This window comes from Eublepharis macularius, chromosome 12 (genome assembly GCF_028583425.1).
Source record: "Eublepharis macularius isolate TG4126 chromosome 12, MPM_Emac_v1.0, whole genome shotgun sequence".
In the NCBI taxonomy this organism is placed as follows: Eukaryota; Metazoa; Chordata; class Lepidosauria; order Squamata; family Eublepharidae; genus Eublepharis; species Eublepharis macularius.
Genome location: NC_072801.1, coordinates 20,635,815 through 20,657,333, shown reverse-complemented (window position 1 = coordinate 20,657,333; position 21,519 = coordinate 20,635,815). Strand labels below are relative to the sequence as shown.

The 21,519-nt window shown below is 44.2% G+C and overlaps 1 protein-coding gene across 1 annotated transcript in view; it reads right to left on the bottom strand.

Annotated features, from left to right (window-relative positions):
• Nucleotides 1-8,578: 8,578 nt before the first annotated feature.
• Nucleotides 8,579-21,519, bottom strand: part of VWA3A (von Willebrand factor A domain containing 3A) — a 46,163-nt gene continuing 33,222 nt past the window's right edge. Inside the window, exons 23-34 of the mRNA XM_054993673.1 lie at nucleotides 20,219-20,309; nucleotides 19,975-20,085; nucleotides 18,812-18,909; nucleotides 18,525-18,677; nucleotides 18,182-18,290; nucleotides 16,928-17,072; nucleotides 16,241-16,385; nucleotides 14,598-14,749; nucleotides 12,185-12,311; nucleotides 11,658-11,755; nucleotides 10,668-10,731; nucleotides 8,579-9,324 (exon numbers count right to left, since the gene is read on the bottom strand). Of these exons, the coding sequence (XP_054849648.1) occupies nucleotides 10,683-10,731; nucleotides 11,658-11,755; nucleotides 12,185-12,311; nucleotides 14,598-14,749; nucleotides 16,241-16,385; nucleotides 16,928-17,072; nucleotides 18,182-18,290; nucleotides 18,525-18,677; nucleotides 18,812-18,909; nucleotides 19,975-20,085; nucleotides 20,219-20,309 (1,278 nt within the window). The 3' untranslated portion in view covers nucleotides 8,579-9,324; nucleotides 10,668-10,682. The remainder of the gene's footprint in view (nucleotides 9,325-10,667; nucleotides 10,732-11,657; nucleotides 11,756-12,184; nucleotides 12,312-14,597; nucleotides 14,750-16,240; nucleotides 16,386-16,927; nucleotides 17,073-18,181; nucleotides 18,291-18,524; nucleotides 18,678-18,811; nucleotides 18,910-19,974; nucleotides 20,086-20,218; nucleotides 20,310-21,519) is intronic.

Below are 21,519 nucleotides of genomic sequence, written 5' to 3'. Positions count from 1 at the left end.
CACTTTATCACTGGCAAAATTTGAACCGTCCTCAACGATCAAATGAGATTGGGGCTTACTTTGAAGGCAAACCCACTACACAACTGAAAATGTTAATCATTTCAGCTTTAGCCAAAAGGAGACTCTCTCTTTTTTGCAGAATCAGGTAACCATGATGATAAAGGAGTTGGAATCCCTCTTCCAGGGGAAACAGCTGAAGTTGGGAATGTGCCAAAAGTATTGGGTAAGGCTAAGAAATCTGAAGCTTTCCAATTTGTAAAAAGGGGGGGATTGAAGGGGGAAATGAGAGAGATTTATAACATTAACCATTGGATCGAGTAAGTTGGTATAGAGAACTTTTATACTCCCTCTCCTGTAATACTTGAACTCAGGGGTACCCAGTGAAGTTGAGGGGCAATAGATCCAGGACAGATAAAAGAAAGCACCTCTTTAAATTGTGGAATTTGCTGCCACTGGAGGTAATGATGGCCACAAGTATAGATGGCATTAACAGGGGCTAAAAGCCAAGAGTGGGGAACGGTCACAACGAAATAAACCGCCGCAGAAGCCAATAAAGTACCGTTGCAGAACAACCAATTTTTGTTTCCAATGTCATTTTACTGATTAGGCAATACCATAAACACCCAAGGTGGTGATGACCGTACAGAGAGCGAACCCCTGCTGGGGGGGGGGGTTCCTCCCGACAGGAGAATGGCAACGGGTATGCCCGGCTGAATATCCCGTTTCGCTACAAACACGCTTCTTCAAAAGCCTCCATACAATTGCCAATAAATTCATTAATTGCACAGCAGGAGTCGTCTACCATTGAATTTCCCTTATTCAATCTCGGGCTAAAAGCCTCTGTCTTCTCTCGATCTCCTCCCGACCCTTCCTGTCCCTGCCTGGAAGGCCCCGTCGTCTCCGGGGCGGCCTTCCAATCCTGGACAGGCCGGCCCCTTTCCCCGCCCTGCTGCCTCCGGTCGCCACCCAGGCTGGTCTGGTGCACTTCCGCTGGTGTCCGGTGGCCCGGTGCGGCCCGGCCTGGCCAGCCACGGCCTTTCCCCTTGGCGGGGCTTCTTCGCCGCGGCCGCGCTGCCGGCCGCATCCTCCGGTGCCTTCTCCCACCACCAGCCGTCTGGCCCTTCGGAGCTCCCGGCGGCGGTGCGGCGGTGGTTGGCGGGCCCGCGAGGGCACAACGGCTTCCTGCCGCTGCCGTGGCTCCTGGCTCCTCTTCGGCCCCTGCTGCTGTGTGAGTGGGGCCGGAGTCTCCGTCGGAGGAGGGGCGGGGGCAGCCGCAGTCCGAGGCCGCCGCATCGGGCCTTGGACACATGGCAAGATATTTCATCTGATAAACTCCCAAACTCAACTAAATGAAATGTAGATCTGTTATTCATTTACATGTGGCCCAGAAAGATGACAAAGGATGGTGGGTTATTCCAGGAGGAAAAATCTATGTACCTAGATGGTTGCTGGTTCAGATACTAAACCAACTCCACCAAGCTACCCATGCAGGTGGAACTGCCTTAGCTGATATGTTGCTGAGATATATTGTAGCACCTGGACCATACATGGAAACTGAAAAGACAATGGCACATTGCCCAATTTGTTTAAAAACAAATGCTTTCACTCCATTCCAATGGATACAGGTTGACTTTTCAAATATATCTCCTCAGCAAGGGTACAAACACTTATTGGTGACAGTGGACCAACTAACTGGTGTCAGGCTATGTCATTACAGACCTGGTAGTCTGCCTCACTCCCTTCTGCAAGAAGACAAGGTCTTTTGATTTCAAAAGGTTTATTGTGAAAGACAGCGTTCAAGTCCAGATGTACATAATCCAGGATTAGAGATCCTGGCCGACCAAAGTGTTGATAGGAATGAATCATAAAACGAAAGTGGTTACATTTCACACTCCCCAAGCCCAGCCTCCCCTCTGAGTTCGCACAGCAAAGCTTCTCAGAGGAACGTGGAGCTGGCCAAGGTCGAGCAGACAGATAAGACAGCTTCCTTTCCCATGGATTCGGCTCCTTGCAGGTGCTGGGGCCTAGAGGGAAAGAAGACTAAATACTACAGGATTAAACATGGCTGTACAAAGGTTAAACAGGCTCTGACAACTGGGACCAACTAACTGGATGGGTTGAAGCGTTTCCAACTCTGACAGCTAGAGCAAAAACAGCAGCAAAAATACTCTTGAAAGAGTTGATTTCTTGTTTTCTGTTGCCAACTTCAATTGAATCAGATCAGGGGTCCCATGCTGCTGTTTCTGTCATGTCTGTGCCCCATCCATGCCATTATTTTCATGCTGAACCAGTGATGCTGTTCCGAACCAATGTTTCATGCTGTAACTTGATGTCATATTACCAATGCCATAACTGTTTGGCATTCACAGGCTTATAGAAGGTGCGGGTGTCTTATCTAACGGACTGTAGAAACTCTCAGCGCTTCTGACCTTGTACCCCACTCACTCCCATGCACTGCTATGTTACAACTTTGATCTCCTGCTTTCTCAGTGTCTAGACTTGATAGAACAAATATGTGAGACATTCTCAGGATGCGTTTGCGCCAAAAGTCCTGTTTGGCTGATGGGAGGGGGAAGAAGTAAATGTGTGAGTTAAGAGGAAGGGGTTTCCCACATGTTGCCATTCCTGTCAAATTGATCCTAGTAGCTTACCTTGTTTCTGAGTATCAATATGGACATATCTGTGGAAATGATTTGATTTCTGAATAAAACCATTTAACCAAGAGCCTGGATCCTTGCTGCAATGGTACAGGGATCTATCTGCCACAGCCTGTCATCCATAGCCTAACAGTTTCATTCAAAAACATAGATGGATCGCCAAATATTTATTTACTATGGCTTGCGCAAGCAGAACTGTGGTCAATGCACTCTACCTTTCCGTTCCCGCATCCCTAGATCCAACCCAGTATATGCACTGCCTTACTTCAGGGTTAATGTGTGCACACGTTGGTTTTGACCAGGAAAGAGTGAAAAAAAGGGCACATTTTTAAGACAAAAGTTGTGTTTTCAACTCATTTTATGCCTTCTCCCTCCAGAGGCAGCAACAATGATTTCACCTGACATCTTATGGCAAAAAGATGTGCCAGATAAAGTCCACCACTGGCGTTATTGAGAACTCTCCCAGCATCTTACCTCAAATGTAGTCTGTCTTGGCTCTCAGGAATAAGAAGGCTACCAAAAGGAACAGGGACTGTGAGAGCCAAGCTACAAGTGACGCCTTACATAGGTTGGACGCTTGTCAGCTTCCCTCAAGTTTTGATGGGAAATGTAGGCATCCTAGTTTTACAGCTTGGCTCTCCATTACAGCTGCAAGACCAGGATACCTACATTTCCCATCAAAACTTGAGGGAAGCTGACAAGTGTCCAACCTGTGTCAGGCGTCACTTGTAGCTTATCTCTGTGTGATGTCCCTGGAATTTTATTTTGCAAGTTCAGCAAAGCATAATAATAAAGCATAGAGAACACCAGCATTTGAAGCTCTCCCTCCGCGGACTCCCCTGCTCTCCAGATAGGTAATTATTGCCTTGCAAACCCTCAAATCTATCCCACCTTCGCCACTGCTTTTTTTAGGCCTCTTGTGTATTTGTGTGTGTATGAGCCAGTTTGGTGTAGTGGTTAAAAGAGTGCAGGATTCTAATCTGGAGAGCCGGGTTTGATTCCCCACTCCTCCACTTGAAGCCAGCTGGGTGACCTTGGGCTAGTCACGGCTCTCTGGAGCTCTCTCAGCCCCACCCACCTCACAGGGTGTTTTGTTGTGGGATAATAATACTTTGTAAACCACTCTGAGTAGTCATTAAGTTGTCCTGAAGGGTGGTATATAAATCAAATGTTGTTGTTGTTATGCATTTGCCCTGTGAATAAAAATTACCTTTTAATTAAGAACACCGGCTTCATGTGTGTATATCCTTGGGAAAGGACTCTGTAAATTATTGGTGATAAGATCCTGCGGTTAAGGTCTCTCGTACAGCTGTCTTACTTTCTTGCTAATTTCCCCACTTATTTATTCGCAAGGAGACCAATTCCAGTAACATTTGGGGGATGGAGGAACCTCACCAAGGTATAAAGCTGTACAGTTCACACTCTGAAGCAACCATTTCCTCCAGGAAAACTGTAATTCTGGGAGATCTTCAGTCCCCACTTGGGTACTGACAAGGGCCGATTCCAGATGACTAACCTTAAGGCGCTTCATGCCGTCCTCTTCCGGATCGCGACAGGGAAAATGCGAAAAATCGCGTTTCCTCGTGCGAGTTTTGCGCGACGACGCGCAAAACTCGCACGAGGAAACGCGATTTTTCGCATTTTCCCCGTCACGATCCGGAAGAGGACGGCATGAAGCGCCTTAAGGTTAGTCATCTGGAATCGGCCAAGGCTAGGTCAATAGCCAGCTACTCTGAGTAGTGAGTAGATCATTTACTTATTTAACTGGATCTGGTTTTCATCTGTGCAATTAAAAATCACACACCTTTTCATGGGGAAAGTGGGCCTTTTGTCCTCTCCTCCACCCCTTTCTTGTTGGGGAGAAATGCCCTCCACTCAAGAATTCACCTCAAGATTTCAGTTATTATGACTGCCCTCTGTCCTCGTACAGGAACTCAGCTACAAACTGGCAGAAAGGAGAGGGCTGGAGGAAGGAGCCATGAAGCCCCCAGCAGAGAGCACTCAAGCTTTTGGCAACGTCACACCATTAGATCAGCGCCATGGTGATTTTTGCCACATTTCTTTCCTACCATCCTTCCTTCTTCTAAGATACCACCAGGAGCAGATGGCTTACCATCTGAACATGAACTCTATTGTAATTGTATTATTTTTTATTACTCTTTACAAACAGGAGCGATAAAATGAATTTTATATTGGGAAGGAAGTAGTCTGGAGTTACTTTGAGTGAGAACCCCAAAAGTAAGTAGAGTAAGTTTAGAACTCTGTCCTATTTCAGAAAGTTTGAGATCTGCTATACTATAGAGAGAGCAAGAGACAATGCTACAGGCTTGCATACTTTCAGGGCCAGATCGAGGGGGGGCAGGGGGTAGTCTGCCCCTGGCGCTGCCAAAGAGGGGGCGCTGGGCGCAGCTGCTGAGTGGCCGCCCGTGCCATTCACCTGCCCAGCAGGACACGGAGCACACGGCAAGCTGGCCGCCCCCTCAGCCAGGCAGGTGAATGGCACGGAGAGCTGGGAGGCCACCTGCACCACTTGCCTGTCCCGCTGAGGGGGCAGCCGGCTTGCCGTGCGTTCCCTGTCCTGCTCAGCAGGCTAATGGTGCAGGCGGCCTCCCAGCTCTCTGTGCCATTCGCCTGCCCGGCTGAGGGGGCAGCCAGCTTGCTGTGCGCTCCCTGTCCTGCTGGGCGAGTGGCATGGAGAGCTGCCCATGCCATTCACCTGCCCCGCTGGACAGGGAGCGTGCGGCAAGCCGGCCGCCCCCTCAGCGGGACAGGCAAGTGGCACGGGCAGCCTCTCAGCTGCCAGTGCTGCTGCCAATCCTCTGGTGGCACGCCGCCCTGCATGATGACATCATGAAGTGACGTCATCACGCAGCGCCAGGAGTGCGTGCACGCTGTGCGCACGTGCAGGGGCAGCCAGACTTGGGTTGTCCTGGGTGCCGGGAACCCAAGCTCCGGCCCTGCATACTTTAAGCCCATTCAACCCTTTGAGATGGATTGATGCACTGATGGGATTGGTCAATTACATTTGAACACATTTAATATTTCTTAAATAAATCAAGTGTTTAAACTCATTCCTGGTGTTTGACATATTTGGTGGATGGGCTCATTCACGATAGATTGTTTTCGAAAACTCTTTCCCAACAAAAGGCTGCCTGGTTGTAACATCTGAATGTGTGCATGCATGCATGAACTCTTGTAACATCATCATAGCCTTTCCTTTTGGACCATAAATCAGCCCATACGTTGTTTTATGGGCACATGCTGTTAGCAGTCAGACTCCTCCTCACGCTAAGAGGGCAGTTTATGGATGGAATATCATAAACACCCTTTCCTCAAAGTGGATACCAGCCGATGGGAGGCTGGAAAATTTATTAGAGTGTGAGTCAGAGCAGCTGACTGATGCTCCCTCACACCCCAGAAAGAGATGCATAACTTAGAACAATGAGGCTTCCAGGAAACTCCTGACTTATCTCGTCAATGCCCGATCTTACTCCCCAGCCCCCACTTATCCTAATCAAGCTTTCAGCAAACCTGGTAGCTTTTCCCATCCAGTGCTTAAAAGATTATGTTTTCATTTTATCATCTACCTCAGATAGAAAACATCCAACTTCTCATAACTTATTGTCCAACCTGCAGACAACCCATGAAGTTATTATTTTGGGGGCAAAGACGTCAGCTTTCCCCAGGGAGCATTTTGCCCTTTAACTCCCTGGCCACCAGTGAGTGTGTGTTGGGACCCGCCATACACCCCCAAATCTGTTTGGGACTCTTCGGTGTGAAATGCTGGTCATTTTGCTGCTGTCTTTGTGGACTTCTATCTTCAAGATTAGTAATTATCGCCCTCCCTAAACTGCTTTCTCTCCCTTTCCTCCCTGATTTTCTTAGCTAGCCTTGTATGCGTGCTGTGTGTGATCTTGTGTTTGCCTTTTTAAAATTTCTCTTTAATTAAAAAGAAACCTTTCTAGTTGAACATCTGCCTGACTTATTCTCCACCACAAACATAGTTGGAGAATCTAAGTTACCCCCTCTTCCTTAACTCTTTAAAGCTAATTCCCACCACTGATTAGGATACTGGCTATTTGGGTAACAATGTCAATCTTGCATCATTCCTAGATGAGAGATCATGTTTAATAATGCCTGTGTAATATAAAATTGCAAAATAATTATAAGATTACAATCTTTAGGCTTATGTAGGTTCATTAAAACCTGCACCAGCTGGATACAGAAGAGAGCAGCAGGCAACCTCTGCTGGGTCCTGTGTACAAAATATGAATGGTGGGCAAGAGCGATCTTGACGGCACAGGTGATGTCACCCCATCAGAGGAATGAAGATTCTTTCCACATCCCCCCCCACTTCCTTCTTCCAAGATAGCCCCATCCTCTCAAGTAGTTGCCATGACCATCCCCTCCTCAAATCTCAAAATTGTTCCAGATCCATTTGCTTGAAATGTTTTGGCTCTCGTCACTGGTTGCCACCTGCTTCACTTCTGCGGGCAGAAGCACAGAAAACCGATCTTGCAAGGAGAACTGGTGAGCTGGATGGTATGACCCCCCCCCACCACACACACACACCAGAAAGCATTCTTACCATGCCTGCTCCGGCCAGACTATCGCAAGCCAAATGGAAAACACAGCAAGGGGCAGCCAAGGGAAACAGAATCTCTCATGAAAGATTTAAGACAAGGAACTGCTCATTAGTTTGGGCTATGTTGAACTGATCATTTGGCAGGTTGCTTAAGAAACATTCCCTATTTTCAAAGCAAGTCACAAAGTAAAGGCTATTTAGATTGCGTCAACATAGCATGATAAGATCTATCTAAGTAAGTTCTACTTCTCTATCTATTGGGCTGATATAAAGGACACAAACGGAGACATCTATCTGTTTGTCTAGTACAGAACACTGGGGAAGGGAAACATCTAAGCATTTTTCTCCTTGAGCAACCAATTTTTTTTTGTAATCAAGTTGGAAATAACAAATCTTGCTTCTTGGGCAGTTGCTTAGCTGCCCTAATTTCTCTGTCCACACAGAAAACAAAGCGACACAGGAGCTCATTGGCATGAAGGGAAAGTACATGAGAAAAATGAGATATAAATATTCTAAATTAACAGTCTTCCGCAGGTACGATCTTGCACATGGGCAAAATCAACAGCTACCCACGCACGTGCATTCTTTGGGGCTTACCTGAAGAGGTCGGGAAAGCTCCCGCTCTCCTGGCTTTCTGAAAACAGTGCAAAACTGAATTATTCAAAAGGGCTTTTTACTCAAATAAGAGTAATGTAGGGAGGTAGTCCCAAAGAGATACATAAGGAATAGGGACTATAGACTTTACTTCTATGTACTGTCTGTTGCTGTATGATCCTACTGGATAGTTTATATGTTGTTTAATATATCAGTCTTAGAACTGTTTATGCTTTGTTTAGCATTTCTTCAACTCTGTATTAGACACCTGCTAGTTTTAAAAGCTTTGCAAATTTGCGTTTATATTCTCAATTAGTTTATTGGAATGGCTTTGGAATTGACTGTACTGACTCACACTGTGTAACCTGCTTTGCGTTTCAATGACATAATGACTGGAAAACTCCTGGAGGAATTTCCAACTTTGGGCTAGAAAATTCCTGGAGACTTGAGGTGGTGGAGCCTGGGGAGGGCAGCATTTAGGGAGGGTAAGGATCTCAGGGGGGGGGTATAATACCTCCAAAGCAGCTGTTTTCTTCAGGGGACCTGATCAATGTTGTCTGGAAATCAGTTGTAATTCTGGGAGATATCCAGGTGTTTCATTCAGCTATTTTGGTACAACTCTCTCAGGGCAAAAAGTTTACTCTTCACCTTCACACCATACAAATCAATACTGAATAAAAAGGGAACTTCACAAGATAATCATGTGTGCTGCTTTGAATAACGTAAATCACAACCAAAATAATAAATGAGTTGATTCATGTTGTCTAACACTCCAAACATATTTAAGACTATTCCCAAAGCAGAGAGAAAATTACTTTGAGGACAGTGGGCAAAACTCCCACATTATTTCTTTGGTGAGAGAAATTCAACTGGGAAATGGGGTGGGAAATTCTCATACAGAGCAGTCAATTGCCCAAAATTATTCAAAATACCAGTTGGGGAAATGATGTAGTTCTTTTGAAATTCCAAGGCTTTGACATACAGTGGATTGACCGGGGCCATTTCTGGTGCCACATCCCTAGATCTGTACACTGTAAGAATCCCCCTGTGACCTCTCAGCTCAGCTTCAAATCCAAGGAGCGTGCACATGCAAACCTACAGACGCTGGAAGATTCAGGGAATTATCCATCTGTGCTTAGATTTTGAGCAGGACCTCGCTGACGGATCCACACTGGCTCCTGGGAACAGACCTTGCACAAGTCCACAAGAAATTTCTGCGCAAGCCCCGTTGAAATGGAGTTGTGTGACATTCAGTTCAGCAAAGGAGATAAAAAAAAAGCAAGCTGAGACTGAATCAGACATGCTGCTGGCAGGTTTTTCCAAGTCACTTGTTCTGCCGCCAATTTTGCTGACCCCACCTGAAGGGAGTGCATTGGTTGTGAAAGGACTGTATTAAAGCACATTCTTTTTCATTCTAGGATTTGGAGGTGTGTGAAGAAGAGAGTACTGAATGTTCCTGTTATCTCCTTTACCTCTCCAACTGGCATCCTGTTAAAACAATTAGCAAAAGAGAGCCTGGAAACATTGCAAAAGGCAATCTGCTGTGAAAGCACATTGTGCTTTCAGTTAATACCTTCAGGAGGTAAGTCCAACCCCATAGGCACCTATGATTATATTTAATCACAAGAGCCCTTATATTATGGATTGGAGATATTTACACCTGAGCTTTTCTTCTCAATGGGGATCAATTCAATTCAATTCAATTCAATTCAATTCTATTACAGCAAAAGCCAGCAGTGTAAAGCAATACAGTCTAATACAGTTCCGTCTAATAAATGAATACTATCATTACAAAAAGCTCAAGGATATAAAAGAGATAAAAGTTAAAATAGAATAACAGTAATGGGAATAAAAAGTTATATTGTGTTTTCCACTAAAAGAAGTTTACGTTTTCTAATAGCTAAAGAGCAGGATTTGGCCACAGCATAGGTTACTGAGCTCTGAGAATCTTCTAGATCAATGGGGATCGAGAAATGGCTTATATTCTTCTCCTTTACTCCATTTTACCCTCACAAAAACAACCCTGTCAGGTAGGTTAGGCTGCAAGAGAGTGACTGGCCATTGCTGCTTTCCCATTCTGAAAAGAACTAGCAGTCAGAGGTACAAGCAGGGCTTTTTTTCAACTGGAACGCGGTCGAACGGAGTTCCGGAATCTCTTGAAAATGTTCACATGGCTGGTGGCCCCACCCCCTGATCTCCAGACCGGGGGGGGGATTAGATTGCCCTCCGCGCCGGAGTGGCACAGAGGGCAATCTAAACTCCCCTCTGTCTGGAGATCAAGGGGTGGGGCCACCAGCCATGTGAACATTTTTGCCAAGGGCGATTTAAACTTTTAAAAACTCCCCCCTTGTTCCAGAGGACCCAAAGTGACGTCATTGGTCCTGGGAGCATGCGCACACTTTGCGGGCGCACATGTGGTACCAGGGGCACCACCTCCCGCCAAGAGTTGCCCCCTGTGCTGGCAACCCTCTGAGTTCCACCACCTCTTTTCCCAGAAAAAAAGCCTTGGGTACAAGTCACATTCACTCCATCCTTTCCCATTGGGTGGCATTGGGGATTGAGCCTTGAGAGGGAGAAGGGAAAGAACAGGCAGTGGCAAGAAGACGAGCTCCCCGTAAGCCTGGAACCAGCGCCATCCACTGCAAGAGGTCTTTAGAAATGATGGGCACTCCTTCCCAGTTTGGATCTGCCAGAATAAGCCAGCACAGTGCTAAAAACATTGGAGTTATTGATTTATAACAACACACCGATGTTCTCCAAATATAGCTGGCGACTTTGTTTGAAAGATACCTACATTCTTTACTTTCAGCAGAGATTTCATTTTGTCCTACCTGGAGACTGCAACATTATGCAGAATGCTCCTTGTGGTCTAAATCCTTTTTTTCCAATAGTGATCTAATAATAAAAAAGGGCATGAGAAGGCAATTAGTACAATTCTTCTCTGGCATAAATATGAGCAGCACATTACTATTTATGCAGTGGAGGGAATATGTTATGGGATTTTGAAAACACAACTGCATTGAACAACTGGATCTTCCCTCCTGACCTATGATGGCACAGTACGTTCTATTACCTCGTGGAGGTAAACCAGACCAATGTAGCTTACCGTGTGAGCTGGACAATTCCCTTGCCAAAAATTGGTTAACACTGGCCGTTTCCACACGGCTTACCTTGTTCTGGAAAACAGCGAAATCTCGCACAAAATCTCGTGAGAAGACGCTGTTATTGTGTCTTCTTGCGCGATTTCGTGCGAGATTTCGCTGTTTTCCAGAACAAGGTAAGCCGTGTGGAAACGGCCACTGTCACTCCATTCTGGTTATTCTTTCAGGACAATGGGAAAGAGAATCTCACACTGGCTTGGATCCTGCAGATCCATTCTGCTAGCACTGATGCTTTCTTCCAATATAGGAAAGTGATACCCTTTGGGGAACAAATCCAGGGAGCCAACCCATTCTTTTTTTCCTGACTGTGAACATCACTTGCCGAATGAAGAAGAACGAGCAATAAAAAATGTGATACCAAGACATGCACGTGTGTAGCCTCGTACACAACACATAAACCAACAGAACTGGTTATTGAACCATTTACTGAAAGATAGTAAAATATGTGTGTGCCATCAAGCCACAGCCAACTGATGGCAACTTTATAAGGTTTTCAAGGCAAGAGATAAGCAGAGATGCCACTGACTGCCTCTGCACAGTGACCCTGGGTCCCCTTGGTGGTTTCCCAATAACCAGGGCCAGCCCTTCTTAGCTTCTGAGATTGGACAAGTTCAAACTAGCTTGGGCCATCCAGGTCAATGCAGATAGTAAGATACGCACCTAAAAGACTTTGCTTGCATTAAATAACTCCTGGCTTTTGCTACTTCACCGGCAAGTGTCTTTAAATCATCTCCTTCAAACAAGGGGAAAACTGGATCCTAAAAGAAAACGTGTGCTTGGGTTTATAACCAATTACACCTTGAATACCCATACAGAAACAAAAACAGCCATTCTAAGTCTCCAGATCTCATCACACTTATACTTACCACTGAAAGAACCCATGAACAAAATACTACCGGGCTGTGTGGGAGATGTTCTCTCAACAGATCTTTGTCAAATTTTTAAAAAATAGTTCTTTTTGTTTCTAGCACACATTTCCATAGACATCAGCTACGGGAAACGTGGGAGACAGAATTATAAATATAATTATATATTTAAACTAGGGATGGGATTGCATATTATAAAAACCCTCAAATTTAAATAAACACATACACAGCAGAGTTGTGATTTAAGTTGTGGGGCAGGGTAATATAAAGAATGGTTTTAAAAAGAAATCCAGTGTGCAGGAAAGCGCTAAATGATCATACATCTTCATCTTTGAAACCTTCTGACAGCAGCCGGTGGGCTGCCAACTGTCCGTCCACATCACCATGGCAACGATGGTAGCGTCCGCCAGTCTGGCAAGCCAGCTTCTTGAGAAAATCATTGGCTCCTCTGTTGAAGGTCAAACAGAGACATAAAGTGCTTTGGAATGGTTTTCCCAAAGGCATTCCAATCAGATCTCTTCTAAAGAAATCATTTCAATCTATCTGACCAGCTATGTTTTAATCATAGCCACTGCTTTGAGAAGTACATTCAGTCTCAATGATAAAAAGTCACACAGAAGTTTGTGCTTTGGCTGTTCCCACTTTTACACGCACGCAGAATGAGGTCAGGTGATGTCCCCCCATTACAAGAACTGAAATTGGTGGATACCCGTCACAGGGTTTTTTTCTGGCCAACTTGCTTGTTCTGGAAGGCCTCTGAAATTAGTTGACATTTTGCTTGCTTACAGGTCTTTTTTTATTTAACAAAATTTATAACTCGCCTCTCCGCCCTCCTAAGGGTCACCAAGGCAGCTAACAAATTAAAACATGCATAATAAAATAATATTTTACAGCCATTAAAACAACTAAAACAACACTTAAGTGTAGGGAGATGCAATGTTAGCCGGGAAGTGTAGTTTTAAAAACAGAGTCAGCAGAGATCGCTCCTCAGAGAGTTTCATCTTCACCTCTGGGAAGGGGAGGTGAAATTGACAGAGCCTTCCCTGAGGTGAAGATGAAATTAACAAATCCTCTGTGGAGCGAACTCCACAGGCTCTGTTTTTAAAACTACACTTCCCAGCTAACATTGCATCTCCCTACACTTAAGCATCCCTGTGTAAGATGTCTTGTGTAGAGACAACACATCATTAACACAATTAAAACCACAGTTAAAGCATGCAAAGACATAAAAATAACAATGAAAACTTTTGTAATAGTTAAAACATTGGGGCGTGAAGGAAGGATCATTGAGGGAACACCAAGCAAAACACAAAAAGTCTTCATCTGCTAGTGGAAGATGGCAACAGGAGGGGACAGGCAAAGCTCCTTGGGGAGAAAGTTCCGGAGTTTTGGTGCCATGACTGAGAACGCCCTCTCCCAGGTTGCCACCCACCTAATCTCAGAAGGGGGCTACCCAATTCAGGGTCTCCAAAGATGACAGCAGTGGTCTTTTAAATGGCTGCTATTGTATATTTTGGACAGCTGCTGTTGTTGTTGTGTTTTATTGTACCTCACCTGCTTTTAGTGGATTGATTTTTAAGTATTAGTTATTCTTTTTTCTAGCTATGAGAGTGCTTTATTGTCATTAAGCCTTTGTCGTAGGTCACGTTTGGTATTTTGGGGCTTAGAAAGGAGAAATACTGTCTAATAGATTTTTATCCTGCCATTCCTCCAAGGAGCTCAGGGCAGTATACATGGTTCTCTCTTTCACATTATCTTCACAACTGTCCTGTGAGGGAGGTGTGTCTGTGCCTGTCCCAAAGTCATGCAGTCAAAGTCTCTCTACACAAGACATCTTACACAGGGATGCTTAAGTGTAGGGAGATGCAATGTTAGCCGGGAAGTGTAGTTTTAAAAACAGAGTCAGCAGAGATCGCTCCTCAGAGAGTTTGTTAGTTTCATCGTCACCTCTGGGAAGGGGAGGTGAAATTGACAGAGCCTTCCCTGAGGTGAAGATGAAATTAACAAATCCTCTGTGGAGCGATCTCCGCAGGCTCTGTCTTTTTAAACTACCCTCTTGTACAGAGGTGAAATTGTCAGAACCTTTGGCTCTGTCTTTCTAAACTATGCTTCCCGGTTAACAATGCATCTCCCTACACTTGAACGTCCTCATGTAGAGAGACTCTCAGTTTCACAGCTGAGTCAGGATTTGAGTCCAGGTCTTCTGAATCATCATTCCACCGACTAGCCACTGCACCAAACTGAATATTCTACCTAAATAAATAAATTGTGTTCTAGGATTAATATGAAGAAGGCAAGGGATAAGCAGCTGTTGGGGGGTGGTGGTGGTTAGACTTTGGGTTTTTTTGGTAACCTGTTGCAATAAAGACAAACAACATTTTAGTTTTTTTAAAAAATAATGTTGCTTACAAAATAATTCTTGAACAGTAGGCTTTTCAAAACATTTCAGAGTATTTTGAGGTTAGCTTAGCATGTAGTGGAGAAGTAGAGAGGGGTTTTTTGGTGGGGGGCAAGAATACATAAAAATCAACAGTAATTTGTTAAATTTGGTAGAGGAAAACTTAGTGTGCTGCCCTGAGCTCCTTAGAGGGAGGGGAAGGTAAAAATATGATTAAGTAATAAATTGATCAATAAATAAATATGATCAAGTAATAAATTTCTAGACATTTCCCCCTCCCTCTGTCAAACATAACTTTTAAAAAAGTGTCATCTTTCTTAGCAAAGCAATATTCACCTGTCAGAGCAGTTAAATGAAATTGTGTGAATGGTCACTACGCGCTTCTTCCTCAGCACTTCAATTTCTTGGAGAACCAAACTGCAACTGGTGTCTGGTTTCCCATCTGTCAGAACATATAAAGCTTCAATGCCTTGAAGAAGGAAAGCTCTCTGGAAAAGCAGAATAGCATAACCTAAACATCAGCTGATGAAACAGAGCAGATACGTTAAGCGTCAACTGATATTTATCCGTGATGCAAATCAGAGAACTAATAAAGGAAAAAACCTTCCCCCCAAATGCACTTTGCACTTCGAAGGACTCCCTGAAAAATTATTTGACATTGAACATTTATTTCAGCCCTAGTACAAACTCTCAATATCCCTTAAAATCTACACAGTTCCCAAATTATCTGGCAGAAATACATGAAGGAAAATGCCTGTCTTTCCCTACTTCTACTACAGTGCAGGAGGATGGTTTCAGTTAACAAAACCATGCAGACATGGAAGAGTTCCCACCCTAACCCAAATTAGGGCCTCCTAGTCCTGATGTTTCTACTTAAAAATGCTAAGTGAGGCCCTCATTACTCTACAAACCTTTACACAGAGAGAGGGAATAGAGAAAGAGAATGACGGAGACTCTCTGAGCCAAGCTACAAGTGACACCTTACACGGGTTGGACACTTGTCAGCTTCCCTCAAGTTTTGATGGGAAATGCAGGCGTCCTGGTTTTACAGCTTGGCTCTCCATTACAGCTGCAAGACCAGGATGCCTACATTTCCCATCAAAACTTGAGGGAAGCTGACAAGTGTCCAACATGTGTCAGGCGTCACTTATAGCTTGGCTCTCAGTCAGAGAGAGACAGAGATCATTTCAGGCAGGTAGCCATATTAGAGCCAAACTACAAGTGACACCTGACACAGGTTGGACTCGTGTCAGCTTCCCTCAAGTTCTGATGGGAAATGTAGGCATCCTGATCTTGCAGCTTGGCTCTCCATTTAATTGAAGTTTACAGAGCAGCAGTCTATGAGAGGGAGAACATGCGATCGGGAGGGGAGTGCAAGCATCGGGCTCTCGCCGGGCACCCCCCTTCCCCTTCACTGGGTGTGGGATGGGGGTAAACTTCAATTAAATGAAGAGCCACGCTGTAGGACCAGAATGCCTACATTTCCCATCAAAACTTGAGGTAAGCTGACACATGTCCAACCTGTGTCAGGCGTCACTTGTAGCTTGGCTTAGTCTGCAGCAGAACAGCAAGGTTTTGAGTCCAGTGGCACCTTAAAGACCAATATGATTTTCACACTGTAAGCTTTTGGGGGGGTCAAAGCTCCCTTTGAAGGGCTCATGACTCTCGAAAGCTTATACTCTGAAAGTCTTGTTGGTCTATAAGGTGCCATTGGATTTGAATCTTGAAGACAGCTAGAGAAACAGAGACCTCTGGAGGGCATGGACACCCAAGCCTCCCCATTGCTGTTGTGCAGCAAAAGATACTCAGAGGTATACTGCCTCTGAACTTGGAGGTTCAGCTTAGCCATTCCAGTCATTAATAGGCAAATCTGTAAGACAATAAAACAGGCTTTGGGTGTGAGGGGGATCTCTGCCATGTGAATGCCCATGCTAGTCCCTGTAACATGTACACAATGCACCCTTGCTGACATAACAAACCTGTAAAGCCTTGAGAATGGATGTATTCCCATGTGCCCGAAACGTTGAGAGCCACTGCACAGCATCGTGGCATGCTTCATCTGTGGCCTCTGTCAAGCACTCTTGCCATGCTGTAACATCTTCTGCAAAGCTTATCAAGTTGAACCTGAAAAGGGAGATGTTTCTTTCAATGAGCCAAGGAAAGTCAAGTTTTCAGGTTGCCCTTAGATGCAGAGAAGTTAGCCGTGTTAGTCTGTGGTAACAAAATCAAAAAGAGTCCAGTAGCACCTTTAAGACTAACCAATTTTATTTTAGCATAAGCTTTCGAGAATCAAGTTCTCTTCATCAGACGAAGAGAACTCGATTCTCGAAAGCTTATGCTAAAATAAAATTGGTTAGTCTTAAAGGTGCTACTGGACTCTTTCAGGTTGCCCTGAATTTGAAGGCAAAGCATCTGACATAAGACCTAGATTTCAACATCAGTCAAACGAATCGCTCACGCACAGTTCTAAGAATGCTAATTAGGCAGAAGTGAAAGGCAACATTCAGTCCTCCCTCTCGTCCTGAGTCAAATTTCTGCCATATATTGTTGTCTTTCTTCGTAGCTGTCTTGCACCCAGTCACCTGAAAGGGGATTCTAATGCTGTTTGCGAGGAGCAAAATTTAAAACAAAAAGGTTCACTTAGAAAACCATTGCAGTCTCATTACTTGGTTTGATTCTTCCTCAGCTGTTCCCATATAAGAGAGGTAAGCTCTTGGGTGACTTCTTCCAAAGATGGGTCCATGGAGCCGGAGGTATCAATCAGGATGCAAATGTTAGCTTCCAAAATTACACCAAACAATCGACGGCTTCCTATTTCAAATACAAACCCATAAGAAAACAGAAAACATGTCACATTCTAACACGGCTTTACTTTAACAAGCATTTCAACCCAAGTTTATCTAGAAATCATTGGGAGGGAAAAGGCTATTGATAATGGCACCTCTGAGAAAGACAACAGAAACCAATAATGGATCAGCAACAGTTCTTTCTCTGAGGCAGTTGTATACATTTACACTTTTCAATAAGATGTTTTTAACCTGGGATGACTTGCAAGAGGTTGAGGCTGTTTCACACATGCAAGAAAATGGGAGGGTGGAACGGGACTGTCAACTGCACTACTCATAGAGCTTTTCTTCTGTCTCCTGGTATAATCTTGGGCCCTTTCCACACTACTTACCTGCTCCCGGAACGTGGCGAAATATCGCGCAAAAAACGCGGAAGATAGCGTCTTCTCGCGAGAGTTTTGCGCGACATCTCGCAAAACTCTCGCGAGAAGACGCTATCTTCCGCGTTTCTTGCGCGATATTTCGCCACGTTCCAGGAGCAGGTAAGTAGTGTGAAAAGGGCCTTGGGCTGGCCAAAAGCACTAGCCTAAAGCAAGGACTGAAAGGCCCACGGCCCTTGATCATTAGATTTGACACCAGCTCAAGCTATAGCTGGTCACTTTCTGTTTGCATTATTGTATTATTTAATTTTTTATTAAATACTTATTTTATTTAAATTGTATTTCCCCCCCTATTTTCATTGTATTTATTAATGTTGCAAGCCACTTTCAGCCCCTTTGGGGAGAAAAATGATGAATAAATACATTAAAGCAAGTATGATGGGTGTAATGGTTCTACATCTGCACTGAAGGTGAAGGACCACCTTTTAGAATACTCCCTTTCACTGAAATCTCTTCACTAGTCAATAGCTAATTGCTATTTTCCTTCAAGGGGGAAAAAAAGCAGTTACCATAGGGGTGCTGGTTTTCAATTGGTGCAGAGGTTATACAAGGGTTGTGTCACAGCCTTGATCCAAATTGCTCCCTGCTGCTTTTATAAGTTTGAAAAATACATTAGGAGATGCAACTTGAGATGTCCCATATCACATGGAGCCGAGTGCTAAAGTGACAGGCTGCTCTTCAGTGCCAAACATACCTGATAAAAGCCATTGCATTCTTTTAACGTAGCACCGCAAAACTCTCTCCATTTGTTCAATATACTCTTCCAGATCCTTGGGCTGAATGTGCAGGTGTTTCACACTGCCCTAGAAACACAATTTGTGCAGAGTCACTATATTAACCCATGTGGCTGGTAGAGAATTTAAACTGATAAAGTGGGCGGGGAGTTGCTACATGAAATGAAATGTTAATTAAAAATATGCCTCTGGTTCAATTCAAAGCGCGAGCTCTTGCTTCATGTGTGTGTGGAGGCTGAAACAGGGAGGGCAACAATTTTCCAGAGCACATTATTTGGCAGAGATGATCAGAAAGTTACTTACATCCATTCTGACGCTAGGGAAAATGTTGCAGTATTTTGCCGACACTTTCTTGCGCAAAGATCCCACCATTTGCTTCTGATGCAAGCATTCAGGCCCGAAAATTATTCTGGGCAAGTCTAACTTCAGTTTCTTGATGCTGAATTTGCTTAGCCACTTTTGGAAGACAAAGGAGGGGGCAGAATGTTGAGTTGGTGACATGTACTCAGGCTGTGTCGTAGCTGAAGAAATATTAATGCTTTGACTGTAATGTTTATTAAAGCATTATAAGGGGAATACTAATTTCATACCTCTTTGCTTGAGCACTGTTCTTCTTCTTGAGGCAAAATGACAAAGGGAATTGCTTTTCTCACACACTTGGGCTTGGAATATTTTTTGTGAGTTGCACCTAGGGAAAAGAAGCAGTGGTGGATATTCTACCTGTGGCAAAAACATGGCTGTTTCACACACAAAACACATCATGCCATGGGTCTGTATGTGTGTGCCTGCTTTTTACTGCCAAGTTTTTAATTCTAGTTTCTCATAATGTGATCCCTTTGATACCTGGTATCTTCCAGTGCTGAATTTTTGAGCGGTTTGATTTTCACTACAACAGTTGCTATTTGCGGGGTGGGGGAGTGGGGTTGAAAATATCCATGAAATCTGTACTGTACAAACTTCTCTGTATTTCGGTGCTTGTCTGCTGTTCTTTCCCCTGACCTTCTCGTATTGGGTGGGGACATCCCTGTTACCTTGGCAATGGTACCCCCACACATATTTGATAGCATCTTTCTTTGAAAGTAACGTAGTGCAGAGAAGCAGTCACATGCCCTGGGTACAGATATTGCTCCTTGCAATTCATTAGAATGTTCATTAGGAGAAACAGCCCTGTTGTAAGTGTATATTGGCCCAGTTGCCTCAGCAGTGGGGGATGTTCTCCCCCACCCCACTCTCTTGTGAAGAACTGTGACCCCCCCCTCTGTTCACAAATGAACACAAAATATTACCAAAGCAAGGAAAGGTTGCCTGTTATTGGGATGGGTTGGGGGGCAAATGTTTGAAAAATGCATCCAACCGGTTTAGCTGACCACTAGTACTCAATATCACAAGGACTACCACTTTCCATTTAAAGAGTGTTGCTATTTTCCCAGGGCATTGGGGGAGGGGGGGACAAAACAATCAGATTTCTGAATCCCAAAGGAATAATTTTCAAGCCTATGAAATGGGCAGAATTTTTTCATGGGATTCCAAACTACGAGGGAGGGAATTAACATCTGGCGCTAGATAAGCTCTGACTGACCATCTTCCCACCTCCTTGAGTTTGCCCAAAGGTGTGAGGAGGGGAGGGGATTGCCCCCCATTACTGAATTCTCTAGTGCCCCTCCACTTCCAAATTGCACATGAGATGCATTTCTGCATTATCTGATTCTCACCACGTTGGACAATGAGAACCCATTTTACTTAGGACACTCACCTACTTTCTTCCCTTTGTCTGTATACAATAATGAGAGTGAAACCTCAGGACATTTCTTCGATTTGTATTTCTTTCTCCTACCCATCTGCAAAAACTCCTTTATTGGCTGTGCTGCAACAAAACAGTAAAATATTATTTTCTCACACTTAAGAATGGTGATGCCTAACCAAAGTATTATTTTGATGGCTCCAAATATTATCACGAGGAAACATTTCCACTGATGATTTCATTAACTTGCACGCACCTGGTGGAATTTCTGCTTTGGTGCTTGTTGGGAGCCATGTGAATACTTTCAGGGAGCCATTTCTGTCCCCGTCTCGCTGGTCTCTTGTGCTCTAAACATAGTGAATAGTTGAGTAGAAACAATGCTGTTTAGCAACATGTAAATAACTTTTGAAAAACTCTGTTTGGTTTTTGCATTGATCAGTTATGTCTGATCACTAAGCAAACCATTAACTATTGTGGTTGGTGTAGTGGTTAGAGTGCCAGACTAAGACCTAGGAGACCCAGGTTCGAATTCCCACTCTTCCATGGAAATTCTCTGGGTGACCTTGGGCCAGTCAATAACAACAACAACAACATTTGATTTATATATCACCCTTCAGGATGACTTAACACCCATTCAAAGTGGTTTACAAAGTATGTTATTATTATCCCCACAACAAAACACCCTGTGAGGTGGGTGGGGCTGAGAGAGCTAGAAGCTGTGACTGACCCAAGGTCACCCAGTTGGCTTCAAGTGGAGGAGTGGGGAATCAAACCCAGTCTTCCAGATTAGAGTCCTGCGCTCTTAACCACTACACCAAACTGGCGCTCGCTCTCAGCCTAACCTTCCTCACAGAGTTGATGTGAAGATAAAATGGAGAAGAGGAAAATGATGTAAGCCACTTAGCGTTCCAATTGGGAAAAAAGTGGGATATCAATGAAGTAAATAAATGAATAAATAAATACATAATGCAAAAAAGAGAGAGAATTGGGGGAAAGAAGACCTTAAAGATACATATAGGCCCAAAATATAATGATTGCATATATACTGATACTAGCAAGTATGGACAGACAGGTTTTATAGGTGTAGTGGTTAAGAGCGACGAGACTCTAATCTGGAGCATTAGGTTTGATTCCCCACTCCTCCACTTGAAGCTATCTGGGTGACCTTGGGTCAGTCACAGCTTCTTGGAACTCTCTCAGCTCCATTCACCCCACAGGGTGATTGTTGTGCGGATAATAACAACATATTTTGTAAACCACTCTGAGTGGGCGTTAAGTTGTCCTGAAAGGTGTTATACAAATCAAATGTTATCATATAATAAATGGAGCACAGTGTTACCACTTGTTGACAAAAACAGCGCCAGCCATTTCCCCAGAACATTATTTTTATATGAAGAAATTTATACAAGCTGTTTAAAAACGATGTCACAGTTGGGTAGTAATGGCTCCTCTCATTATCGAGAAAAATATTTATCCAAAAAAAGCTGACTCAGCTCTCTGAACTCTTGCCACTAAAAACGGGTCAGTCTTTAAGGTGCTACAGACCTCCTTACTCTT